The sequence below is a fragment of the Lipophrys pholis genome, assembly GCF_963383615.2.
Source record: "Lipophrys pholis genome assembly, chromosome: 1".
Lineage (NCBI taxonomy): Eukaryota > Metazoa > Chordata > Actinopteri > Blenniiformes > Blenniidae > Lipophrys > Lipophrys pholis.
Genome location: NC_137635.1, coordinates 6,806,689 through 6,826,402, shown reverse-complemented (window position 1 = coordinate 6,826,402; position 19,714 = coordinate 6,806,689). Strand labels below are relative to the sequence as shown.

At 48.1% G+C, this 19,714-nt stretch overlaps 1 protein-coding gene across 1 annotated transcript in view; it reads left to right on the top strand.

Annotated features, from left to right (window-relative positions):
- bahcc1b (BAH domain and coiled-coil containing 1b) overlaps nucleotides 1–14,543 on the top strand; it is a gene marked incomplete at its 5' end in the record, with an annotated part of 48,237 nt that extends 33,694 nt beyond the window's left edge. The window contains 16 exons of the mRNA XM_080479705.1: nucleotides 414–550; nucleotides 921–1,025; nucleotides 3,437–3,515; nucleotides 3,897–4,071; nucleotides 4,175–4,339; nucleotides 5,524–5,679; nucleotides 5,983–6,215; nucleotides 8,099–8,270; nucleotides 8,494–8,611; nucleotides 9,031–9,106; nucleotides 9,176–9,284; nucleotides 9,362–9,478; nucleotides 9,649–9,786; nucleotides 10,327–11,717; nucleotides 12,611–12,847; nucleotides 13,341–14,543. Of these exons, the coding sequence (XP_080335831.1) occupies nucleotides 414–550; nucleotides 921–1,025; nucleotides 3,437–3,515; nucleotides 3,897–4,071; nucleotides 4,175–4,339; nucleotides 5,524–5,679; nucleotides 5,983–6,215; nucleotides 8,099–8,270; nucleotides 8,494–8,611; nucleotides 9,031–9,106; nucleotides 9,176–9,284; nucleotides 9,362–9,478; nucleotides 9,649–9,786; nucleotides 10,327–11,717; nucleotides 12,611–12,847; nucleotides 13,341–13,550 (3,618 nt within the window). The 3' untranslated portion in view covers nucleotides 13,551–14,543. The remainder of the gene's footprint in view (nucleotides 1–413; nucleotides 551–920; nucleotides 1,026–3,436; nucleotides 3,516–3,896; nucleotides 4,072–4,174; nucleotides 4,340–5,523; nucleotides 5,680–5,982; nucleotides 6,216–8,098; nucleotides 8,271–8,493; nucleotides 8,612–9,030; nucleotides 9,107–9,175; nucleotides 9,285–9,361; nucleotides 9,479–9,648; nucleotides 9,787–10,326; nucleotides 11,718–12,610; nucleotides 12,848–13,340) is intronic.
- Nucleotides 14,544–19,714: the final 5,171 nt, after the last annotated feature.

Genomic DNA, 19,714 nt, shown 5'->3' with positions numbered 1-19,714 from the left:
TTGTGATTTGCAATGGAATAGAAAATGTGGTATAGAAAATTATAATGAGCCTCACAGTGAGTAACACGGATCAGTACTGTTACTTCCTCATGAAATCCAAAAGTAACGCCGCCTCCTCCAAGTCAGTGTATTTGACTGTTAAATTTCGGACTCTTTAAAATGTCTTTTAAGTGTCGAAGCAGCAACAATCAGCTGTTTTGGTGATGAAATGTGCTTTTGGTTTCAGGAAGGTAACGGCAGCAGCCGGCTGCATACCTCCTGAATGGAAGAAAGTTTGTGTTCAGCATTTGAATTCCTCTGCTGTGTGTGTGTGTGTGTGTGTGTGTGTGTGTGTGTGTGTGTGTGTGTGTGTGTGTGTGCGTGTGTGTGTGTGTGTGTGTGTGTGTGTGTGTGTGTGTGTGTGTGTGTGTCAGGTGTGCCCAGTGAAGGGCTCCATGGAGACGATGGGAGGGGAGGAGCTGGCCATGCGTGTCCAGCTGGCTGAGCTACAGCGCCGCTACAAAGAGAAACAGAGGGAACTGGCCAAACTACAGAGGAAACACGACCACCAGTGAGTCCAGGCAACACACACACACACACACACACACACACACACACACACACACACACACACACACACACACACACACACACACACACACACACACACACACACACACACACACACACACACACACACACACACACACACACACACACACATTCTGCTTTCATGCTGCATCCTCCTGATTTATCAGGACTTGCTTCCTGCTCATACTTAATGCATTTTGACCTGCAGCCGATTCAAGCTTCCTCCTGATTTCTCTTACTGTCCTGACGGCATCTTTAATCTTTCTCCATCCTCCTCCTCCTCCTCCTCCTCCTCCTCCTCCTCCTCCTCCTCCTCCTCCTCTTTCTCTTGTCTTCCCACCTCTGTGCAGGAGAGAGGAGACGTCTCATAGTCCAGCTCGCCGGGGGCCCGGCCGCCCCCGCAAGCGCAGGTCCACCCCCGGCCCAGCTGCTGCAGACGGCGCCAAAAGACTCCGGTCAGTCTCCTGGTGTTGCGTCGGTATAATCAGAGTGATTGGCGAGCCCCGCTCATTCATCCTGATTTCTGTTTGTGTTTTTAGTGAAAGGCACGGTTGATTTTCAAGGAGTTCTTCTTCAGCTGAATTGATTCGAATGCTCTATAGCTGATGATTTGCTTGATTGGGCACTGGAAGGAGTTGCTCATACACACACACACACACACACACACACACACACACACACACACACACACACACACTGAGTGGATGATGTGATGGGAGCTGTGAGCTGGGTGTGATTTTTAATGAGAGAAGGTAATGGAGATGAGGGCTTCATTAATCACCATTAATCACTTTTAATCATATTTATCACTTGTATTGATTATGTCCTGATTCCACGTGAACCTCCAGCATTTATTAATACAGCCGGACTCAGTCCTGATGTGCAGTTCTTACAGTGATAAATGACTCGACACAGAACCCCGCGAGCTGCAACACACAGCCACACATTGTTTAACACTTCAGACATGCACACTTTCATACTGACACACACACACACACACACACACACACACACACACACACACACACACACACACACACACACACCGAAGTTGTTTAATTAGTTGAGCCGGTTGCTTCGTGCCTGAACAGGATTTCTGTTGTTATTACCAGTCGGTGTATCATTTGTTTACGCCTTCATCTTGTCCTGAGCGATGTGGGTTGGGAGTAAAACGATATGAAGCCGACATTAAGGCGGAGCTGCAGCGGCGGTGTATATATTTTGGGGAGGGTTTCCTGAATGGCTGCACTGCTGTGATTTCCTCCTCTGTCAGTCACAGCAGTGGCTTATGTGTGATGAACTGCGGTTTTGACAAAATGTGTGTATTGTTGTATTGAAAAAAGTTGAACGCTTGATAAACAAGGTAAAAAAAAAAGAAAAAGACACACGACAAAGTTGAAATGGAAACTTCATGCGGTGATTGTTGGTTTCGGAAAGTTGCAAGAATCACTGGAGTGCCAACAACAAATCTGTAGTGGATATTTTATTTTCTAGTGAGACTGTCGAGTTCTTCAGGGAATAATAAGATCCTGCGTTGTCTTGAAAAAGGTTTGCATTTAAAGTGAATAATCACCGAGTAACAGAATATTCTCTTTAAAAGAATAGTTTTCAAACAATAAGACCTGATGAGGCATTTGCATAATTCCTGTTTCTTCCTGTGTGTTTCAGGAAATTCATTACAGTAGGAACTCATTGAAGTAGTACACTAAGGGATGTCATCTCAGGATATTTCTCTCGGTTTCTCAGTAAAAAGTCTCAACAGAGAAAGATCTTGTTGCAGTTCAGTAAATGTTTGGTTGCTTGCTGTCTAGGACCAGGAGGAAGAGTCCCTCATTAGACTTGCATTACAACACAGCAGCATCGTAATCATGAAAGGAACAGTCACCAAATATTAGATGACGGTTTATTGATCACTTGGTTCACAAAAGTTCATCTTGAAAACAACAATGTCGTTTCAAACACAGTCTGGTTGCAGCGAATATGCAAATATGTCTCCGGTTCATGAAGGGTTAATAAATCTTTTCCTCACAGTGAGATGAGCTGAAGGTCTGATTCTACAATAACTGACATGAACGAGAGTTTAGGAGTTGATTTGTGACACAAAGTCTGACGTGAAGGAATTCTTCCTCTCCTCTCCTCTCCTCTCCTCTCCTCTCCCTCTCCCACGAGTCGGGATGCTGAGAGCCAAACCTTCCCTCTCTAGGAATATTGGATTCACCTGCTTCAGACACCAGCTGCTAACAGTGTGTGTGTGTGTGTGTGTGTGAGAGAGAGAGAGAGAGAGAGAGAGAGAGAGAGAGAGAATACAAGCAGTGAGGAAAGACAGAGGAGGAGGAGGAAGAGGAAGAGGAGAAGGGAGAGGAGGAGGAGGAGGAGTGTTCAATAGAGGTTAGTGTTTATCGATTGAGCCCTGAAGCTCCGGTCAGCGGACAGACTCCCTGGAGACTGCTTCATCTCGCTCTCCATCTCTCTCCCTTCCCCCTCAACCATCCTCCTCTCTCTCTCTCTCTCTCTTCTTCACACCAGATAATTCTTATGCTTTTATGTGGTGATTCAGCGGAGTTTCATATTCGCAGGGCTGCTGAATATTCTTGTTTGCTGTCAAGCTGCGCAGACGGTCGACGGAGCTTTTAGCTCATCAAAGTTATGAGACAGAAAAGAAGAGTGGGAAGAGAGAGAGAGAGACAATGAATGAACCCAACAGAGATGGAAGTGAAACTAGAAAGAAGAGAGCGGCGAGGCAGCGTGAGAGAGAATATCATCCTCAAGGGAGAGGAGATGTGTGATCAGGTCGATCCTGTCATTTGTTCTATGTATGATAAATTCTCATTTCTCCGCGTCTCCGCTGTGTTTTGATGTTTTCCAGGGCCGGCCTGAATTTACTGGGAGAGAAAACAAGGAGTTCGATGTCCAATCATGGCTTCAGCACCCTCAGCGCCGCGCAGGTCAGCCCACCGCCGCAGAAAATACACATGGAGGCTGACTTTTTGTCCACACGAGGACGAGCAGGTCCTCGCTTTGTCAGTGTGTGAACAGATTCTGTTTCCCACAACAATAATGAATATGAACACACCCACAGTGTTGTGATTCATTCTCACATTAACTCTTAGTTTAACCAAACTTAATCCTACTTAAAACCAGCTTTCAATCCTTTAAAACATGTAAAGTGTTGAGGGATCGTGAGGCTGAATGATTCCCAGTGATTCAGACAAAACTCAACTCCTCCATACACACAGTCTAACGTCTTCCTGTCGCCACTGGTTTTCTGGTTTCAATTAGCAGAAAGAAGTGAGCAAATAATTTCTTTCTCCTCTGTCGGTCTGCAGATAAAGGCTCGCTGCAAGCACAGAGGTCGACCCAGTGTCCTGAGCGCCAGGCTGGCCAGGCGGGTGACCCAGCTCAAGCAGAAGGCTGCAACAAAGCGTGGCGCCTCTTCAGCAGCCATGCTGCACTGCAGCGAGGGAGGCGCCTCGAAAAGCCACGGTAGACCTGGAGGACAAGGTGCAGACTGAGGGAGAATAATGAATATATACGCTCACCTTTTGTTTATCATGTAGGACCCCATAATGAAACTTGTTCCCTTTGCTCCCGTTGTTTTTATTAGATCTGCAGCAGAACCAGGCTGCCGATCAGGCCATTCAAAGGAAGAGGGGTCGAAAGCCCAAAGTACTGAACAACATCAAGTCAAACAGAACTCACCACAAGGACGGCCGGGCTACGGAGAAGCATGAAGTCAGAGAGGAGAGTGACAGCGAGAGCTCGGACCACGGTAAGTTATGTCCTGTCAACAAGCCGGGTTTTTTTTATCTGCTGTGTGATCCTGCTATGATCCAGCAAAGCTGCGGCCAATAAGAGTGTAAATGAAAGACAATCAGCACTGGGTTCATGCAGACTGGAATAAATCACAGGCTGGTTGAGTTCAGAGGTTTATTCAACTGATAGGAAACATGGACTGGACTTTATGAGATTCAGCTCCTGAAGTCCAGCCGCATGTGTGTGAAGCGTCTGAGTGAAACCTTTGCCGTCATCAGGGGTCGGCTCTCGCTTCCCAGCTCGTCTGTCACACCGTTAAAACCGTTAACGGCTTGAGGCAGGCCTGCAGCCGAGCCGCCGCTCAACTCATCAGCGCACCGTAACGTGAGCCCTCAACCGGTCCCGTCCAGAATGTCTCACCCCTCACTTCCCCTCCATTAAGGCCCCGAGGAAAAGGAAGTTTAAAATCTCCCATCAAAACTTTTATCTTTTTAACTGGAGAGGAGGTCCGATATGAAAATGACAAACTTTGAGAAAAAAAAACGAAAAGAAAAAAAGAGGATTCCCATGACCCTTTGGCCTTGTGTGTGTGTGTGTGTGTGTGTGTGTGTGTGTGTGTGTGTGTGTGTGTGTGTGTGTGTGTGTGTGTGTGTGTGTGTGTGTGTCTGAGGTGAAGTGTTGACGAGAATGCCATGTAAGTGACAAGTGTGTCAGAGACGTGTCGACACCCAACACAACCCCCACAGTCAGCAACACACAGCTGCCAATAACGATCTGTGTGTGTGTGTGTGTGTGTGTGTGTGTGTGTGTGTGTGTGTGTGTGTGTGTGTGTGTGTGTGTGTGTGTGTGTGTGTGTGTGTGTGTGTGTGTGGTGTGTAGCGTTACATGAGTATCTCATTTGCTGCCCATCTCTGCAGTTGAAGAACAATTTGATCATTATTGTATTAAAACTAGTCAAGGTCTTTGAAGTCGATAAGTGGAAGAAAAAAACCCAAACATTTTATTAACTCTTTAAGAATTTTTTTTTCCTAATTTGTTTAGTATTAGGAAAATTCCGCCACAGGCTTGTGAGATGTTGGTTGCATGCAAAGGCATCTTGAAAGCTGGCTGTCAATACGTCTCATCAAGCAGGTTCACACTGTTTACATACAAATGACGGGGCGAGCGCCGGCTGATCATACTGATGATGTGATTCCACAGAAGACGAGGACGGCAGCTACGACAGTGACGACGGAGCAGGTGACAGCAAGATGAGCTCGTCGTCCAGAAAAGCTCCCGCCGGGTCTTTTTCATCGCAGTCCCCCAAACTCCAGACAAATCAAAGAGTCAGGAGTAAGAAGAGATCAGGACCTTCTGGTGAGAATACTTCACACATCCATAGGTTTGATCATATGATCGTCTCAAGTGTTTTGAGGAGGGAAGTTCTGAAAAGTTTCAAGAACAAACAGGGCTGCGCTCTAGCTCCATCCCTCCATGTTGGAAGCACTGAGGTTTTACATATGAGTATTCTTGGCTTCTTGAGTGTTCATTGTTGAGCTTTTAGGAAACATTCAAACTGATTTCAGTGAAAACTTAGACCTACAGGTTGGCAACTGTTTTGATTTCGTCACATTCATATTCAACATCATAATCAATTCCTGCTAATCTGTTTCTCCTCAGGCCTGGTGAGCTCCCGTAGCGTGGAGCAGAGGCGGCTGCCCGGCAGGCCCGGCCACAGCAGCACCGCTCGGGGACGTCCGCACCACCGGGGGACCAACAGAGCCTCTCTGCCCAGCTGGGGCTCGCCGCCGCTGGGCTGTAGCTACGCAGACGGCCACAGAGCTCTGCTGGAGGCCAAGAGGCTTCGCAAGGAGGACGAGAAGACGTCTGCAGTACACAACATCCAGGGAAAGGTGGGACACTGAGAGCGTGACGTGGTGATGGACAAGTTTACAATAATACTGCCATATTTAACTTATGCCCAAGAGAAAATTACTCTCTGACCAAAGTAATTCATGATGCAGCTCAGTCACCTCCATGTTGCGAACTCGAAAACTGACATTTACATTCTGCATCTGTCATCAGACGGAATTTATTTGCAAATGTCAACAAAAAAACAGGATAAAAAAATGCAATGGAATGTAGTGGGTCAGTTTCTCAAAAATCCATTACTAAAATGAGAGCATGAGACTTTTGTGATGATTAGTTTGTGACCATGATGATTCAGCACAGGAGCTTGAACTGAGACGATAGATATTATAGAGGTGTGACAGAAAGGTTTTACAATGAGTATCACCATCAAGCTCTGCTGTCGTAATCTGGGAAACGAGCTAATGAGCGAGGAGAGACTTGCTAGGGTTTTGTGTGTGTGTGTGTGTGTGTGTGTGTGTGTGTGTGTGTGTGTGTGTGTGTGTGTGTGTGTGTGTGTGTGTGTGTGTGTGTGTGTGTGTGTGTGTGTGTGTGTGTGTGTGTGTGTGTGTGTGTGTGTGTGTGTGTGTTTTTGCGACACACGGCATTGGTGGGGAAGAAGTTCAGACAGTGACTTACTGGAACTGTGTGTGAAAGAGGAGAGGTGACTCAGAGAAGGTTTACTCCCTTTGGCCCTCTGCTGTGTGCAAATAAAGCCTGAGAAACAGTGAAGTGTGGAGGAATCTGGAAAAGCCCTTAAGTTCACTGCTGGCTTGTTGGGCGGAGCCGCACCTCGCCAGGAAGTTTGGAAGTCGTGTAGATTAGCACTGACACTGCTCACCAATAACTTCTACTCCCTATGGGGAGATGCTTAGTGTCAGCAGTAAATCAGTCACTTTGTCAAATATATGGTTTGCTCTTGTTATGTGTGTGCCTTTGTATGCAAGCCGGCTGAGCTAACACACCACTGGCCCGGCTTTATCTGTGGAAGCAGCCGTTGGCGAGACACCCGCGTTCGCTTTAAAGTGAAATGCCCCGAGGTCGGCTTAGTCTTTGACTCATCGTGAGGGAACGTCCAAAAACACATAACTCAAAACCAAACAGAGAAATATCATGATAATCATTGGCCATAACTACACACACACACACACACACACACACACACACACACACACACACACACACACACACACACACACACACACACACACACACACACACACACACACACTGCCAGCTCTAAAAGGAAATAATCACCCATACCCTCTGGTGACGAAACCTTCAGTGACTGAAATATATGGTCTCCTGATGTGGAAAACTCCAGAAGACGGCGCAGATACTCCTACGCACACGCAAACACACATCATCTTCCTGTGGGTGAAATTCATGGCTTCTGCTGTGGAAAGCTTGAATACAAGCAGGAACCTGTTGGGCCAGATCATTTTCCTTCATCACTCATCTGTCATCCTCAGAGAGACTCGCTGAAACCGGTCTGCAGATGCTAGCATCGTGTGTTTGCGCGCGCGCGTGTGTGTGTGTGTGTGTGTGTGTGTGTGTGTGTGTGTGTGTGTGTGTGTGTGTGTGTGTGTGTGTGTGTGTGTGTGTGTGTGTGTGTGTGTGTGTGTGAGTGCGTGTGCCACCTGACATGAAGTGTCCTTCAATAATAAACTCGCCAGGTCAGAAGTTATTGCTCAATGTGACCTTTGACCTGTGAGTGAAAGGAGGCAAGTGAAGAGGGAAAAGGTCCTGAAGGCTTCGTTGGGGTGTCACATGACGGCCGGCGGAGGCTTTTTACTCGCCGTTCATCAGTGATGTCAGACCTGATCCAGTCGCTGCTGGATCATTCCTGCGTTCCGCACGTTGACGTCCCGTCGTCTTTCCCGTTCAGGACAAAGGCCACGCCGTGAGCCGACTGCTGCAGAGCTTCGCCGACGACGACAACTTCCGGCTGGATGAAGAGAGCAGCTTCTCTGAGGGAGAGGAGGAAGAGGAGGAGGAGGAGGAGGAGAAGGAGAAATCGCTGATGCACCTTCCTCCCAACATGCCTTGCAGAATACCTGGTGGGCACGAGCGCTGACACATCGTTTGTTACTAAAGGCACCCAGGCAGGATTTAAAAGCATGTTGAATTCTTTGCACACATGCGTAGCCGCCTCTTTCCCTGGCTCTTTGTCCCTCCTCCTCACTTCACACAGCAATTATTCAACACACTCACAAATTATGTGCATTTCACCCTTTATGTTCTTTCTCCATCCATCTTCCGGCTCCGCCCCTTTCCTCTCAGCGCTGCCAAACTGTGTGCTGAGTAAAGAGATGTTGGTCGACGGGCTGAAGATCCTGATCTCCAAGGAGGACGAGCTGCTGTACGCCGCCTGCGTCCAAACTCTGGACCTGCCTGACATGTGAGAGCTGCTGCACAATCTATCGAGCAAAGCAGGAACTTCCATTTGGATTTCTGACAGCGATTCCTCTGCATTTCACATGAAAAATAGAACTATTTGTCCATTATTTCTAATTGCTCACAAAAAGACAAGAGTGTCGTCTGATTTGGTTGAAAAACTCGGTGCAGTTCTGGTTGAATGTTTGGATCTTAACAAAGCAGAATATCTAGATGACTTCCAGCAGAAGAGGCGCAACAAAACATCCATTAAAAAAAAACAACAACAGGAACAACAGGAGTTATTTTGCTAAAAATAAAAGTGACAAATTAAAGTCTGAGTTTTCTTTTTCAAGAAGCTGATTTTTTCTTTCTTTCTTTTTTTTTTTTTTTTCTTTGCCCTTGTCCTGTTCGGAAGCTGATTTTTTCTGATTTCTCTCCCAGATTCAGCGTCGTTATCGAAGGCGAACGCGGGAATCGGCCCAGGATTTACTCGCTCGAGCAGCTCCTACAGGAAGCAGTGAGCGCCGCCTCCATCACATCCTGTCGTTTTGTGTGGACTTTCACTAACAAAGGTGTTTTTAACCAGGTGCTGGATGTGCGGCCGCAGACCGAGGCCATCCTGACTGCAGGGATACGAGTGTGTGCCTACTGGAGCGAGCGCTCTCGATGCCTTTACCCTGGATACGTCCACCGAGGTCAGCTGAGCGCCGGGCAGCTCACGCCGCATGCAGGAGCTCCTGAATCCACTCATGTTGATTTTCCTGTTCATCAGGGGGGCCAAGCGAGGAGGAGAAGGACGGCAGCGTGATGGTCGAGTTTGACGATGGAGACAGAGGAAGAATTTCCCTCGTCAACATCAGACTTCTTCCCCCAGGATACCAAATACGCTGTGAGTGTGTTTGATTTTTACCGAGAAACAGGAATAGCATAAAATACACAAACAAACTGATTTTATTTATATCGCCCCAAAGTGCGAGGCGACCGCTCGACCAACCGAGCCACACATGAATGAATTGATTCATAAACTACTGCTGACTCTGAACAATACCTTTCTGTCAGGTGCTGAACCTTCTCCCGCTCTTCTAACCTCACCTGGCCGGCGAGGGCGGAGAGTCTCCGCCCAGGAGAAGAAAGACGCACCAGCAGACAGGCCAGCCAATGAGGAGCAAGGAGGGAGAGCCCAGGAGAAAAGGCCAGGTAAGGAAGAAGAAGACGGTTAACTCCTTTTCATAACGTGTAAGAGACGGAATATCGGCGAGACGATGTTATGTATTTCCTGTGAAATACGACTGCTACGTCTGGTTGCACACACCAACACACACCCTGCAGATCCAATCTCCCCAACAATTACTGTTCAACTGTCAGACGATTCTCCGATGCCTTAAAGTCAAAAAGGCCGCCGCCGATCGCAGGTCTATAATGTACAATGATTTCTCGTGTGAGACTCGTTTTTTACCCTCTCTATGACCCGAATATTTATGATTTTGCAGAGTGCTATTAGTGTGTCAACACACACATAGCTGCTGTCAGTCGGAGGGAAGAGAGAGAGAGACTGGTTTTCCAGGTTTGGTGCAGCTTGAGTGATGATATGTTGAAACACGCCAGCCTGGGCCAAGATCAAGAAGATAAAAATATAGAAAGATTAAGCAACACAGTTAGTTACCTAATCAATCACAATCTGTTCTGGAAAAAAAAACATTGTTTTATATCTGCCCTGTCCTGTCGTTCATGTCGCAGTTGGCAGACCCAAGAAAATCCATGCGGTGCCTAAAGCGATCGACACAAGAGCCCCAGCGACTGACTTGGTCAGCAAAGGCAGCACTTCCTTGTTGAACTGGTCCGTGCAAAGAAAGCGGCCGCCGGTTGACTTCTTCCTCTTCAACGGGACGTCGCGTAAGACCCAGAAGAAGATCCGGGAGCGGGACTTGGGGCTGTTCCACCGGCCCGCCTCCCACTCGCTCACGCCGCCGACGCCCATCAAAGGCATCTTCGGCTCTCCGTTTGAAGTCGACTCTTTCAGTAGCATCGCGAACGGCTACTCCACGTTTGGAAGTGGAACCTCTGCATCTGGTCGGCCGGTTCCAACAGCAACTACCATGAGTCTGCAGGACCCGTCCTCCTCTTCATCCTCCTCGTCAGTCGCCATGGCGATGACCGCCGGAAGCAGGAAGTCAGTGATTGAGCGCGACAGGAAGCACTTCTTGGTGAAGCTCGACCACGAAGGAGTGACCTCTCCGAAAACGAAGAACGGCAAAGCTTTGCTCCGGCTGGGCGGGGCTGGAGGACGAGCAGGAAAGAGCCACGCCTCCTCGGCGGTGCCGCTGCGATTCATCCAACCATCTCATCTGGCGAAGGATGGCAAGAAAGGAGGAGGGGAAAGAGATGGTGCTGGGTCCCGGTCTGAGGCTCTCCTGAAGGGGGTCCCCGCTCTGAGAAAGGAACTTCTCCCAGCTGGTCTGGGGGTCCAGAGCGGGGACTACAGCCTGGACTACCCCAGCGATGGCCCCAGCTCCTACTCCGAACTGGACGAGGACGACGAGGACGACGCTCGAGACCTTGAAGCACAAAGAAGAAGCACAACAGTTTCATCCCACCGAGGCGGCGGCCGTTTCCTGTCCCGCCTCTCTATTTGCTTCTCATCATCGTCCTCCTCTTCCTCCTCGTCCGGCTCAGTCTCGTCCTCGTCCCTCTGCTCCTCGGACAACGACTCCTCCTACTCCTCTGACGAAGAGTCGTCGGTGCTGCTGCGCCGCGCTCTTCTCCAGCAGGACAAACACAAGCACAGACAAAGCATGAACCCCGACCCGACCACCTCCAACTCATCTCCGGCGCACGGATACATGGCTAAAGGCAGCATGGGCGCCGCGGGGTCGAAGGTCAGGGCCGACAGAGCAGAGGACAGAACAGAGTTTCTCTCAAAAGGAGGGGTGATGTCGAGCAGCAACACGGCGAAGAGGAAGGAGGGAGTGATGAGCCATCAGAGCCAGAGCGGCGCCGCCGCAGGCCAGCAGATCAAACCTGCAGGAGCGTCCAAGAAGCAGAGGATGTCCTCCCCTGAGCCAATGCCCAACCTGGCGCCCCTGCTGCCTGGACGACAGCTCTGGAAATGGTCTGGCAACCCAACGCAGGTTAGGCTTCAACCGCCGCCATCTTTTTTTTAATACTGTGTTTCTTGTTGAACAAACGTTTTGTTGATAATGATGATGATGATGATGATGATGATTAGGATTATGATGATACTATAGAACTATAGAGGAGTTTTCTTCCACTTCCATCATATTATCTACAGTAATGTACCTCAGTTTGTAGGAACTGCCCGAGTCACACCTTGATTACAGTGAATTTTGCAACCAAGCCCTCCTCAGGTCCGTCGTGTCGTACTTTACTCACAAACGCAATCAGGCCAATTTGGTGCCATTAATCTTTACACTTGTGATCCCTCACATTGAGTCACATCCGGAGATAAGAGGGCACAACAGTTTTAGTAACGGCTCCAATTGTAAACACAACCACATCTGTCCACTGCTTAAAACGAAGGTGACCCTGCGAGTGTGTTGGTACTGACAAATCAAAATATAGCTGTTTCTAAGGCTGTGGCTTTATCTTGTACATTAGTTTCACTGATGGTTTAATAAATGGTGTGTGTGTGTGTGTGTGTGTGTGTGTGTGTGTGTGTGTGTGTGTGTGTGTGTGTGTGTGTGTGTGTGTGTGTGTGTGTGTGTGTGTGTGTGTGTGTGTGTGTGTGTGTGTGTGCGTGTGTGCGTGTGAGCGTGTGAGCGTGTGTGTGTGTGTGTGTGTGTATGTGTGTGTGTGTTCCTATGAAAAGGACAAAGTCGCCTCCCATGTTTATTTTCTAAATTTGAACTTGGGAAGGTGATTAAATCCGACGTTCTGCTGATATGAGGGCTTTAGCAAACCCAACAAGTAACTGAAATTACTTCTCTGAACCAGGCATTTGGTGAAATAATGTCTCCACAGTTATTAAGGTGACTTAGAATGTTATTTTCTTCTTCTCCGACAGAGGAGGGGACTAAAGGGCAAAGCCCGCAAGCTTTTCTACAAGGCCATCGTGCGGGGCAAGGAGACGGTGCGTGTCGGAGACTGCGCCGTGTTCCTGTCGCCCGGCCGGCCTCAGCTGCCCTACGTGGGCCGAGTGGAGAGCCTGTGGGAGTCGTGGAGCTCCAGCATGGTGGTCAGGGTCAAGTGGTTCTACCACCCGGAGGAGACTCGCCTGGGGAAGCGACACCGCGACGGCAAGGTAGAGGCTGGGGAGTGCAGGCAGGATTTCTAAAAGGGGAATGGTCAAAGTAACAAGCCGGTGACATTTTCATATAAATATATTACCACTTTGCTCCCTTTTATTCCCTATTCCCCCTCTGATATGAATGATTGAACTTCCTCTCGCTCTATGAAACTGTTAACATTTGCACTTCTGAACACGTGGTGGAAGGTGGGTCTTCCCGGGAAAGGTCTCCGCAGCACAGGAAGTCATGCATTTTACATTTCTGCCAACAATAACATTGGTTTGTTTTGAATAAATAGCAAAAAGCAGCGTATTTAGCATGAGCAGCAACATGGAGCCGAGAACATGCAGAAGATCTTCCTCCTGAGAAAACCAACGAGTGGGAGTGAAAACAAAACAAAACATAACAGTCATGCATTTTACAGCTTCTCTTGTGGAAACTATTAGAAATGTTGACGGTTGAATAAATTCCGTTGCTCATTTCTTCACCCCGTCGTCTCTGTTCCAGAACGCCTTGTACCAGTCGAGCCACGAGGACGAAAACGACGTCCAGACCATCTCCCACCGCTGCCAGGTGGTCAGCAGGGCCGAATACGACCACCTGACGCGAGAGCGTCAAGCCGGCGGCGCAGCCAACGACCTCTTCTACCTGGCCGGGACGTACGAGCCCACCACGGGCCAGCTGGTCAGCGCCGACGGCGCCGTCATCGTGTCGTAACGGCAGCGGCGAGAGGAATCCCCATATCGGCCCGGTCCTCAGAGCCGACTGCTGTCAGCAGAACCAAGGGACGGAGGCCAATCAGGACAAAGACTCTCAGCTCTGCGTGTTGATTCGTCCCTTGTAGCAGAAAGAGCCGGCCCACTGGACCGGGTCTGGACCGGGTCTGGACCGGGTCTGGACCGGGTCTGGCCGTACCGGCGCCACAGGCATCCGGTCTGCTCAGAGTCTGAGCCTCAAGCAGACGTGGACCGAGGCACTGGGACCTGGGATAGAACATTCAGGAATAATAATCCCTGAGGTCATGAGCACTTTGAGAGGAAGTGGCTCTGCGGAGGAACGGCGGCGACTTGGAGGCCAAGGAGAGACTTGCTGTGAACCACACTGGCTCGGAAGGTTTTACGGTCTTATAGTGTGACAGCGACGAGACGGAGCGATCCACCAGAGGACCAATAGACACTGTAGTTTGGAGTGTGTTGTGTAAACGTGCGAATGTGTGTTTGCAGAGCGGCAGCAGCCGTTTTCTGGCATTTAATGAGCTCTGAGTAAATGGTGCTTCAGTGTGTGTGTGAGACACCGGTGTGTGTGTGTCTGTGTGTGTGTGTGTGTGTGTGTGTGTGTGTGTGTGTGTGTGTGTGTGTGTGTGTGTGTGTGTGTGTGTGTGTGTCTGTGTGTGTGTGTGTGTGTGTGGTCGTGTGTGTGTGGTCGTGGTCGTGGTCGTGTGCGCCGGTGCTCATCAAGCCGAGACGTCACGGCGCTCGCCGCCGCCGACTCTCTGAATATTAATGGATCCAGGACTTAACGTTCAGATTTCAGCTCAAGATTTCGGCTGAAAGACGACGATTGTTTTTCCTTCAAGCCATACACTCAATACCTCTCTCTCTCCTGACTTCAGGTGCGAAGACACATGTACAGGTAGTTGGACTGTTTATGATTGAACTGTGAGTGGATGTCGGCGCGCGCGTGTGTGTGTGTGTGTGTGTGTGTGTGTGTGTGTGTGTGTATTTGTGCTTTGTACAGCATTACCTGTAGAATAACAATGTAAATAGTATACATGTATATATACATATATATATATATATATATATATATTTGTTCTTCTTTCTTTCTTTTTTTTTGTTGCAGAGAAGATTATTTTATTTAGCTTTTTTAGGGTGTGTGTGTGTGTGTGTGTGTGTGTGTGTGTGTGTGTGTGTGTGTGTGTGTGTGTGTGTGTGTGTGTGTGTGTGTGTGTGTGTGTGTGTGTGTGTGTGTGTGTGTGTGTGTGTGTCTCATTGCACTGACCGGGATGGGGTTTGATTTGTTGAACGACTGATGCGACACTTTGTGGTTGTAACTTTGCTTTTAGGCAAATTCCTATGAAGGGTGTTTAGGAGTTTTGTTTTTATAAGGAAATCAGAGAAAAAGATCTTTTTAAATGTGTCCATATCTCCTTTCTTTCCTTTTTTTTCTTTCCTTTGTTGTATTTGAAATTTTTTCCTTCTTGGAGCTTTTTGTTTCAACAAATACTGGAAAGGCAGCCGTGTTTCTGCTGTTCTCTGAACCTAAAGGAATCTTCTCTATGTTAGCCTGTAAACCTTTTAAAGACAAATGTAGATATTTATCTGGCAGCAAAAGAAACGTACCAAAGCACCTGTGAGTTCACGCTTCTCCACATTAGATAAAGAAAAAGACAAAAATGATTTTATGAAAGACATTCAATCAAATCTGAATCCGGGAAAACCTGCAATCACAGAGTCCCTCCGTCCTGCTCCGGCGGCCTCCCAGAGACGATGCAGCAACATGGCTGCCCAGCTGATGCACTTGAGGTCTCCATGGCAACGGGAATGGCGTCACGTGACTGTGAAGGACAATCAGAGCCAATCGATGGGACAGAAAAAACAAACAAGATAAGGATCAAATCGCTAATTATGCTTCTTGTCACTTTTATTCCTACTTTGCCAAAAATGTCCGTCTTGCTTTTTTTTCCCTTCCTCATTCACCTTTGTGTTTTTGTTTATGCAAGCCTGTGACGACTGTGTGTCGTCGGTGTATAAGGATGTACAGGGGGAGGAACATGATGCCTTTCCTTTTTCTTTTGTAGGACGCTGACTGACTTTTAACTTCATTGTTGCTGTTACACTGCGAAGCAAAAGCTTTAAATGGAATCTAATGTGAAATTCAGTTTTGAAATATCACTTTTATGGGTCTTTAATTGATTGTTTTTAAAAAAAAAAAAAAAAAAAAAAAAGCTGTATTCTCTTTAAGAAACACTGGATTCAATATTAAATATCACATTTTGACGGAGGCAAGACCATATTGCGTTTTTTAGACCCACTGGAACCTGCTTTGTATTGGTTGAGATCGCCTACTAAAATATATTGTGTAATCTCAGTCATTCTTTGGAAATACGACTTAAATATTTCCTCATGTACAAAGAGAAAAAATATTTATCTTAATTTTATTGCCTTTTTGTGTTTCATTAAAAAAAAAGATTCTTACTGAATGAAGTATCTTGTTCTTTCTCTGCTGTCGGAGTTGAGCTTCCTGAAACCTGCTTGTGTTCGTCAATGCTGATCATTTGTCTGCTGGGGTGGGGGGGTGGGGAGGTGGGGGGGAATTTGAAACTGTAGTCTTTGCTGATAGAGGGGGAGGACAGGGGGGGGACGGGGGGAGGACGAAGGAAACTGTATCCAGCTGTGTTTCATGAGAAGCGGCGGGGCAGGTGGAGTCTCCCCGGGCACTACAGGTGGGTCAGGTATTCAGAAGAACGAAAACGGAATCGCACCATTAAGGGAACAAAGGCGACGTATCGACTTTCAGTCTGCAAAAGATTCTGAATCTTCACCCTGCAAGCACATATGTGTGAGAAAGACGCCGGCGCGGCTCACATGTGCTCTTCAGACAAATCGACCAGGAGGCCATAAATCCACTGGAGCTGCTCGCCGCTCCGCCTGCAGGCCATAGAGAGAATAGCGGGGATCGCGGCTGCAGGGCGTCGACTTCCCGGGACATAGTGTGCACATTTACCACGTTTTTATTTGAGGCTTCCTGCGATACGTTCACACCTTTTTATCGCTTTGCAGTCGGAGCCTTTGTGACGTGGCTGATAGCCGATGTCAGGTTGACCTTTGACCTCGAAATACAGCCTGGTTGCCTCGTGGTTGGAGCACGGCGTCGCCTCGAACGTCGGCTGTAAACTTTTACTCTGAGCTGCTTTTAACAGCCGCTCCTCCTCCTCCTCCTCCTCCTCCTCCTCTTCCTCTTCCTCCTTCTCGTCCTCCTCCTTCTCCTGTTCCTCTTCCTCCTCTTCCCCCTCCTCATCCTCTTCCTCCTTCTCCTCCTCCTCCTTCTCCTCTTCCTCCTCCTCCTTCTCTTCCTCCTCTTCCTGCTTCTCCTCCTCTTCCTCCTTCTCCTCCTCCTCTTCCTCCTCCTCCTTCTCCTGTTCCTCATCCTCCTCCTGTTCCTCCTTCTCCTCCTCCTTCTCCTCCTTCTCCTGTTCCTCCTTCTCCTGTTCCTCTTCCTCCTTCTCCTCCTCCTCTTCCTCTTCCTCTTCCTCCTTCTCCTCCTCCTCCTCCTCCTCCTCCTCCTCCTCCTGTCCCTGTTCCTCCTCCTTCTCCTGTTACTCTTCCTCCTCCTCTTCCTCCTTCTCCTCCTCCTCCTCTTCCTCCCCCTCCTCCTCATTCTCCTCTTCCTCCTCCTCCTAATCCTCCTCGTCTTTTCTCGTCTGTTTGTCAACTTGTCAATACAGGAAAACTTGACTCCCTTTTTTTTCTGAATAACTTTGCTAATGGTCCTGGGCCATAGTTTAAAAACACACACGTTCAACGACAGGCCCTTTGTCCTATGTGTGTGTGTGTGTGTGTGTGTGTGTGTGTGTGTGTGTGTGTGTGTGTGTGTGTGTGTGTGTGTGTGTGTGTGTGTGTGTGTGTGTGTGTGTGTGTTTGCTCTCCTTTTGTCTTCCACATTTTTAGCTGTTTCTGCAGTTTGACTTGTTATTTCAATGATATGGAACAGCACGTATCACACACACACACACACACACACACACACACACACACACACACACACACACACACACTCACACACACACCATCGTCTCCTCAATCAGCCGACGCCTTGAAAACACACACATTAAGTTGGTCTTTGACTCCTTATCAGCAGGTTTGCGTTGGACTTATCAGGCTGACATTGTTAAACTACTTTACCCAGAATGCAGCAGGAGATAGAGGCACAATGGCCGGCAGGGGCCCTCTGGTTAATGAGAGACGGCTTTCATGTAAGAGCAAATAGGTGTGTGTGTGTGTGTGTGTGTGTGTGTGTGTGTGTGTGTGTGTGTGTGTGTGTGTGTGTGTGTGTGTGTGTGTGTGTGTGTGTGTGTGTGTGTGTGTGTGTGTGTGTGTGTGTGTGAAAGAGAGACATTGTAGATGTGCCTATAGCCAGTCTGACTCACCATATTTTGTGGCAGCAGATGGTCGGTTTATATAAATCATAGAGTCTCGGCAGAGTGGAAGTCGTGTCCATGTTTCTCCTCCATTACAACACCAACAAGCCTCCACTGTTCTTCCCCCCAGTTTTATGACTTGTTTCACTTTCTGGCCCATTACACAAAGTATTTAGAGGAAAAAACAATTTTAAGGATGTACTCTGCGCTGTCTTTCTCCAGATAAGTGGCCAAGTGTGGACGATATCGATGTTTTCAGCCTCTAACAGCAGAGGAGCAGGAATATAAACCTGTTCAGCTCACTCAGCAATATTTATCAACTCTGATTCCCAATGTACATAGAGTATACACACACACACACACACACACACACACACACACACACACACACACACACACACACACACACACACACACACACACACACACACACACACACACACACACACACACACACACATACACAATTAGGCAGTTCTGCTCTGGCACATGGCACCATGAGAGGAAGTACTTCCTCCTCATCCCAAGATGGGCATGTGTGGCCGGAGCCAGTCCAGCTCACACAGACACAGCAGATTCTGAATGCAGCTTCTATGATCCAATATTCAAATGAGGAAAATCAGTGAGGAGCTAGAAACTTTGAATACTGAAGGTTTCTGGACCAACCAGACCAGGAGGAGGAGTTAAAAAACCATATGAGAAAGGAAGTAGAGTAGAAGTCAAGTAAAAAAACTAGAAAAGCATGAAGGTGAAAAGGAGGCTGAGAGGAAGCAGGGGAGAGGAGTGGAGGAGTGTTTTATATCCAGCATGTTGGCACGGGGTCATCCGGGGTCAAACTCTAATTCATAAGAGTTCAACAGGAAACTGCAGGAAAACCTCCAAAATAATTTGCTTTCCTTATTGCAGGCGGGACAACACACACACACACACACACACACACACACACACACACACACACACACACACACACACACACACACACACACACACACACACACACACACACACACACATACGCACACACACACGTCTGGTTGCGTGCTACACAGTTCTGGTGGTTATCGCTGATGCTGGTATTTGATTTTTGGAGTTGTGGAGGCGTGTTGTTTGGCTCCGGCTGCCGCCCCGACAATCAGAGGAGGTCAAACATCCTGTAAAGTCTTAGTGGACACACACACACACACACACACACACACACACACACACACACACACACACACACACACACACACACACACACACACACACACACTCGATCACTGCTGTGACGGAATGTATGTGTGATATTTATGATATCATCCAGATACCCGGGTGGAAATTACGTGTGTGTGTGTGTGTGTGTGTGTGTGTGTGTGTGTGTGTGTGTGTGTGTGTGTGTGTGTGTGTGTGTGTGTGTGTGTGTGTGTGTTTTGCCCGGCGACAGCGGCAGCAGAGATCCTCATAAAGTGTATTTATATAAAACAAGCAGTGTGTTCTTTCCTCCTGTCAGCCGCCCAGCAGGGGGTCGTCAGAATCCCGGAACACGACACCGACAGTAAATTACAGTGAAACCCCAACGCTTCCCACCGTGTTGGAGGATTTATCACCTCACAGGCTCCATCACTACTTTTGAATGTGAACATCCTCGCAGGCCAACAGTCGCGCTGCGTTTCTTCACATTTCGTCAGATTTCGGGGAACAATTCTCCGTGTGTGAAGTGTTGTGTTTATACTTTTGTTCAGTATGTGTATATACAGTATAT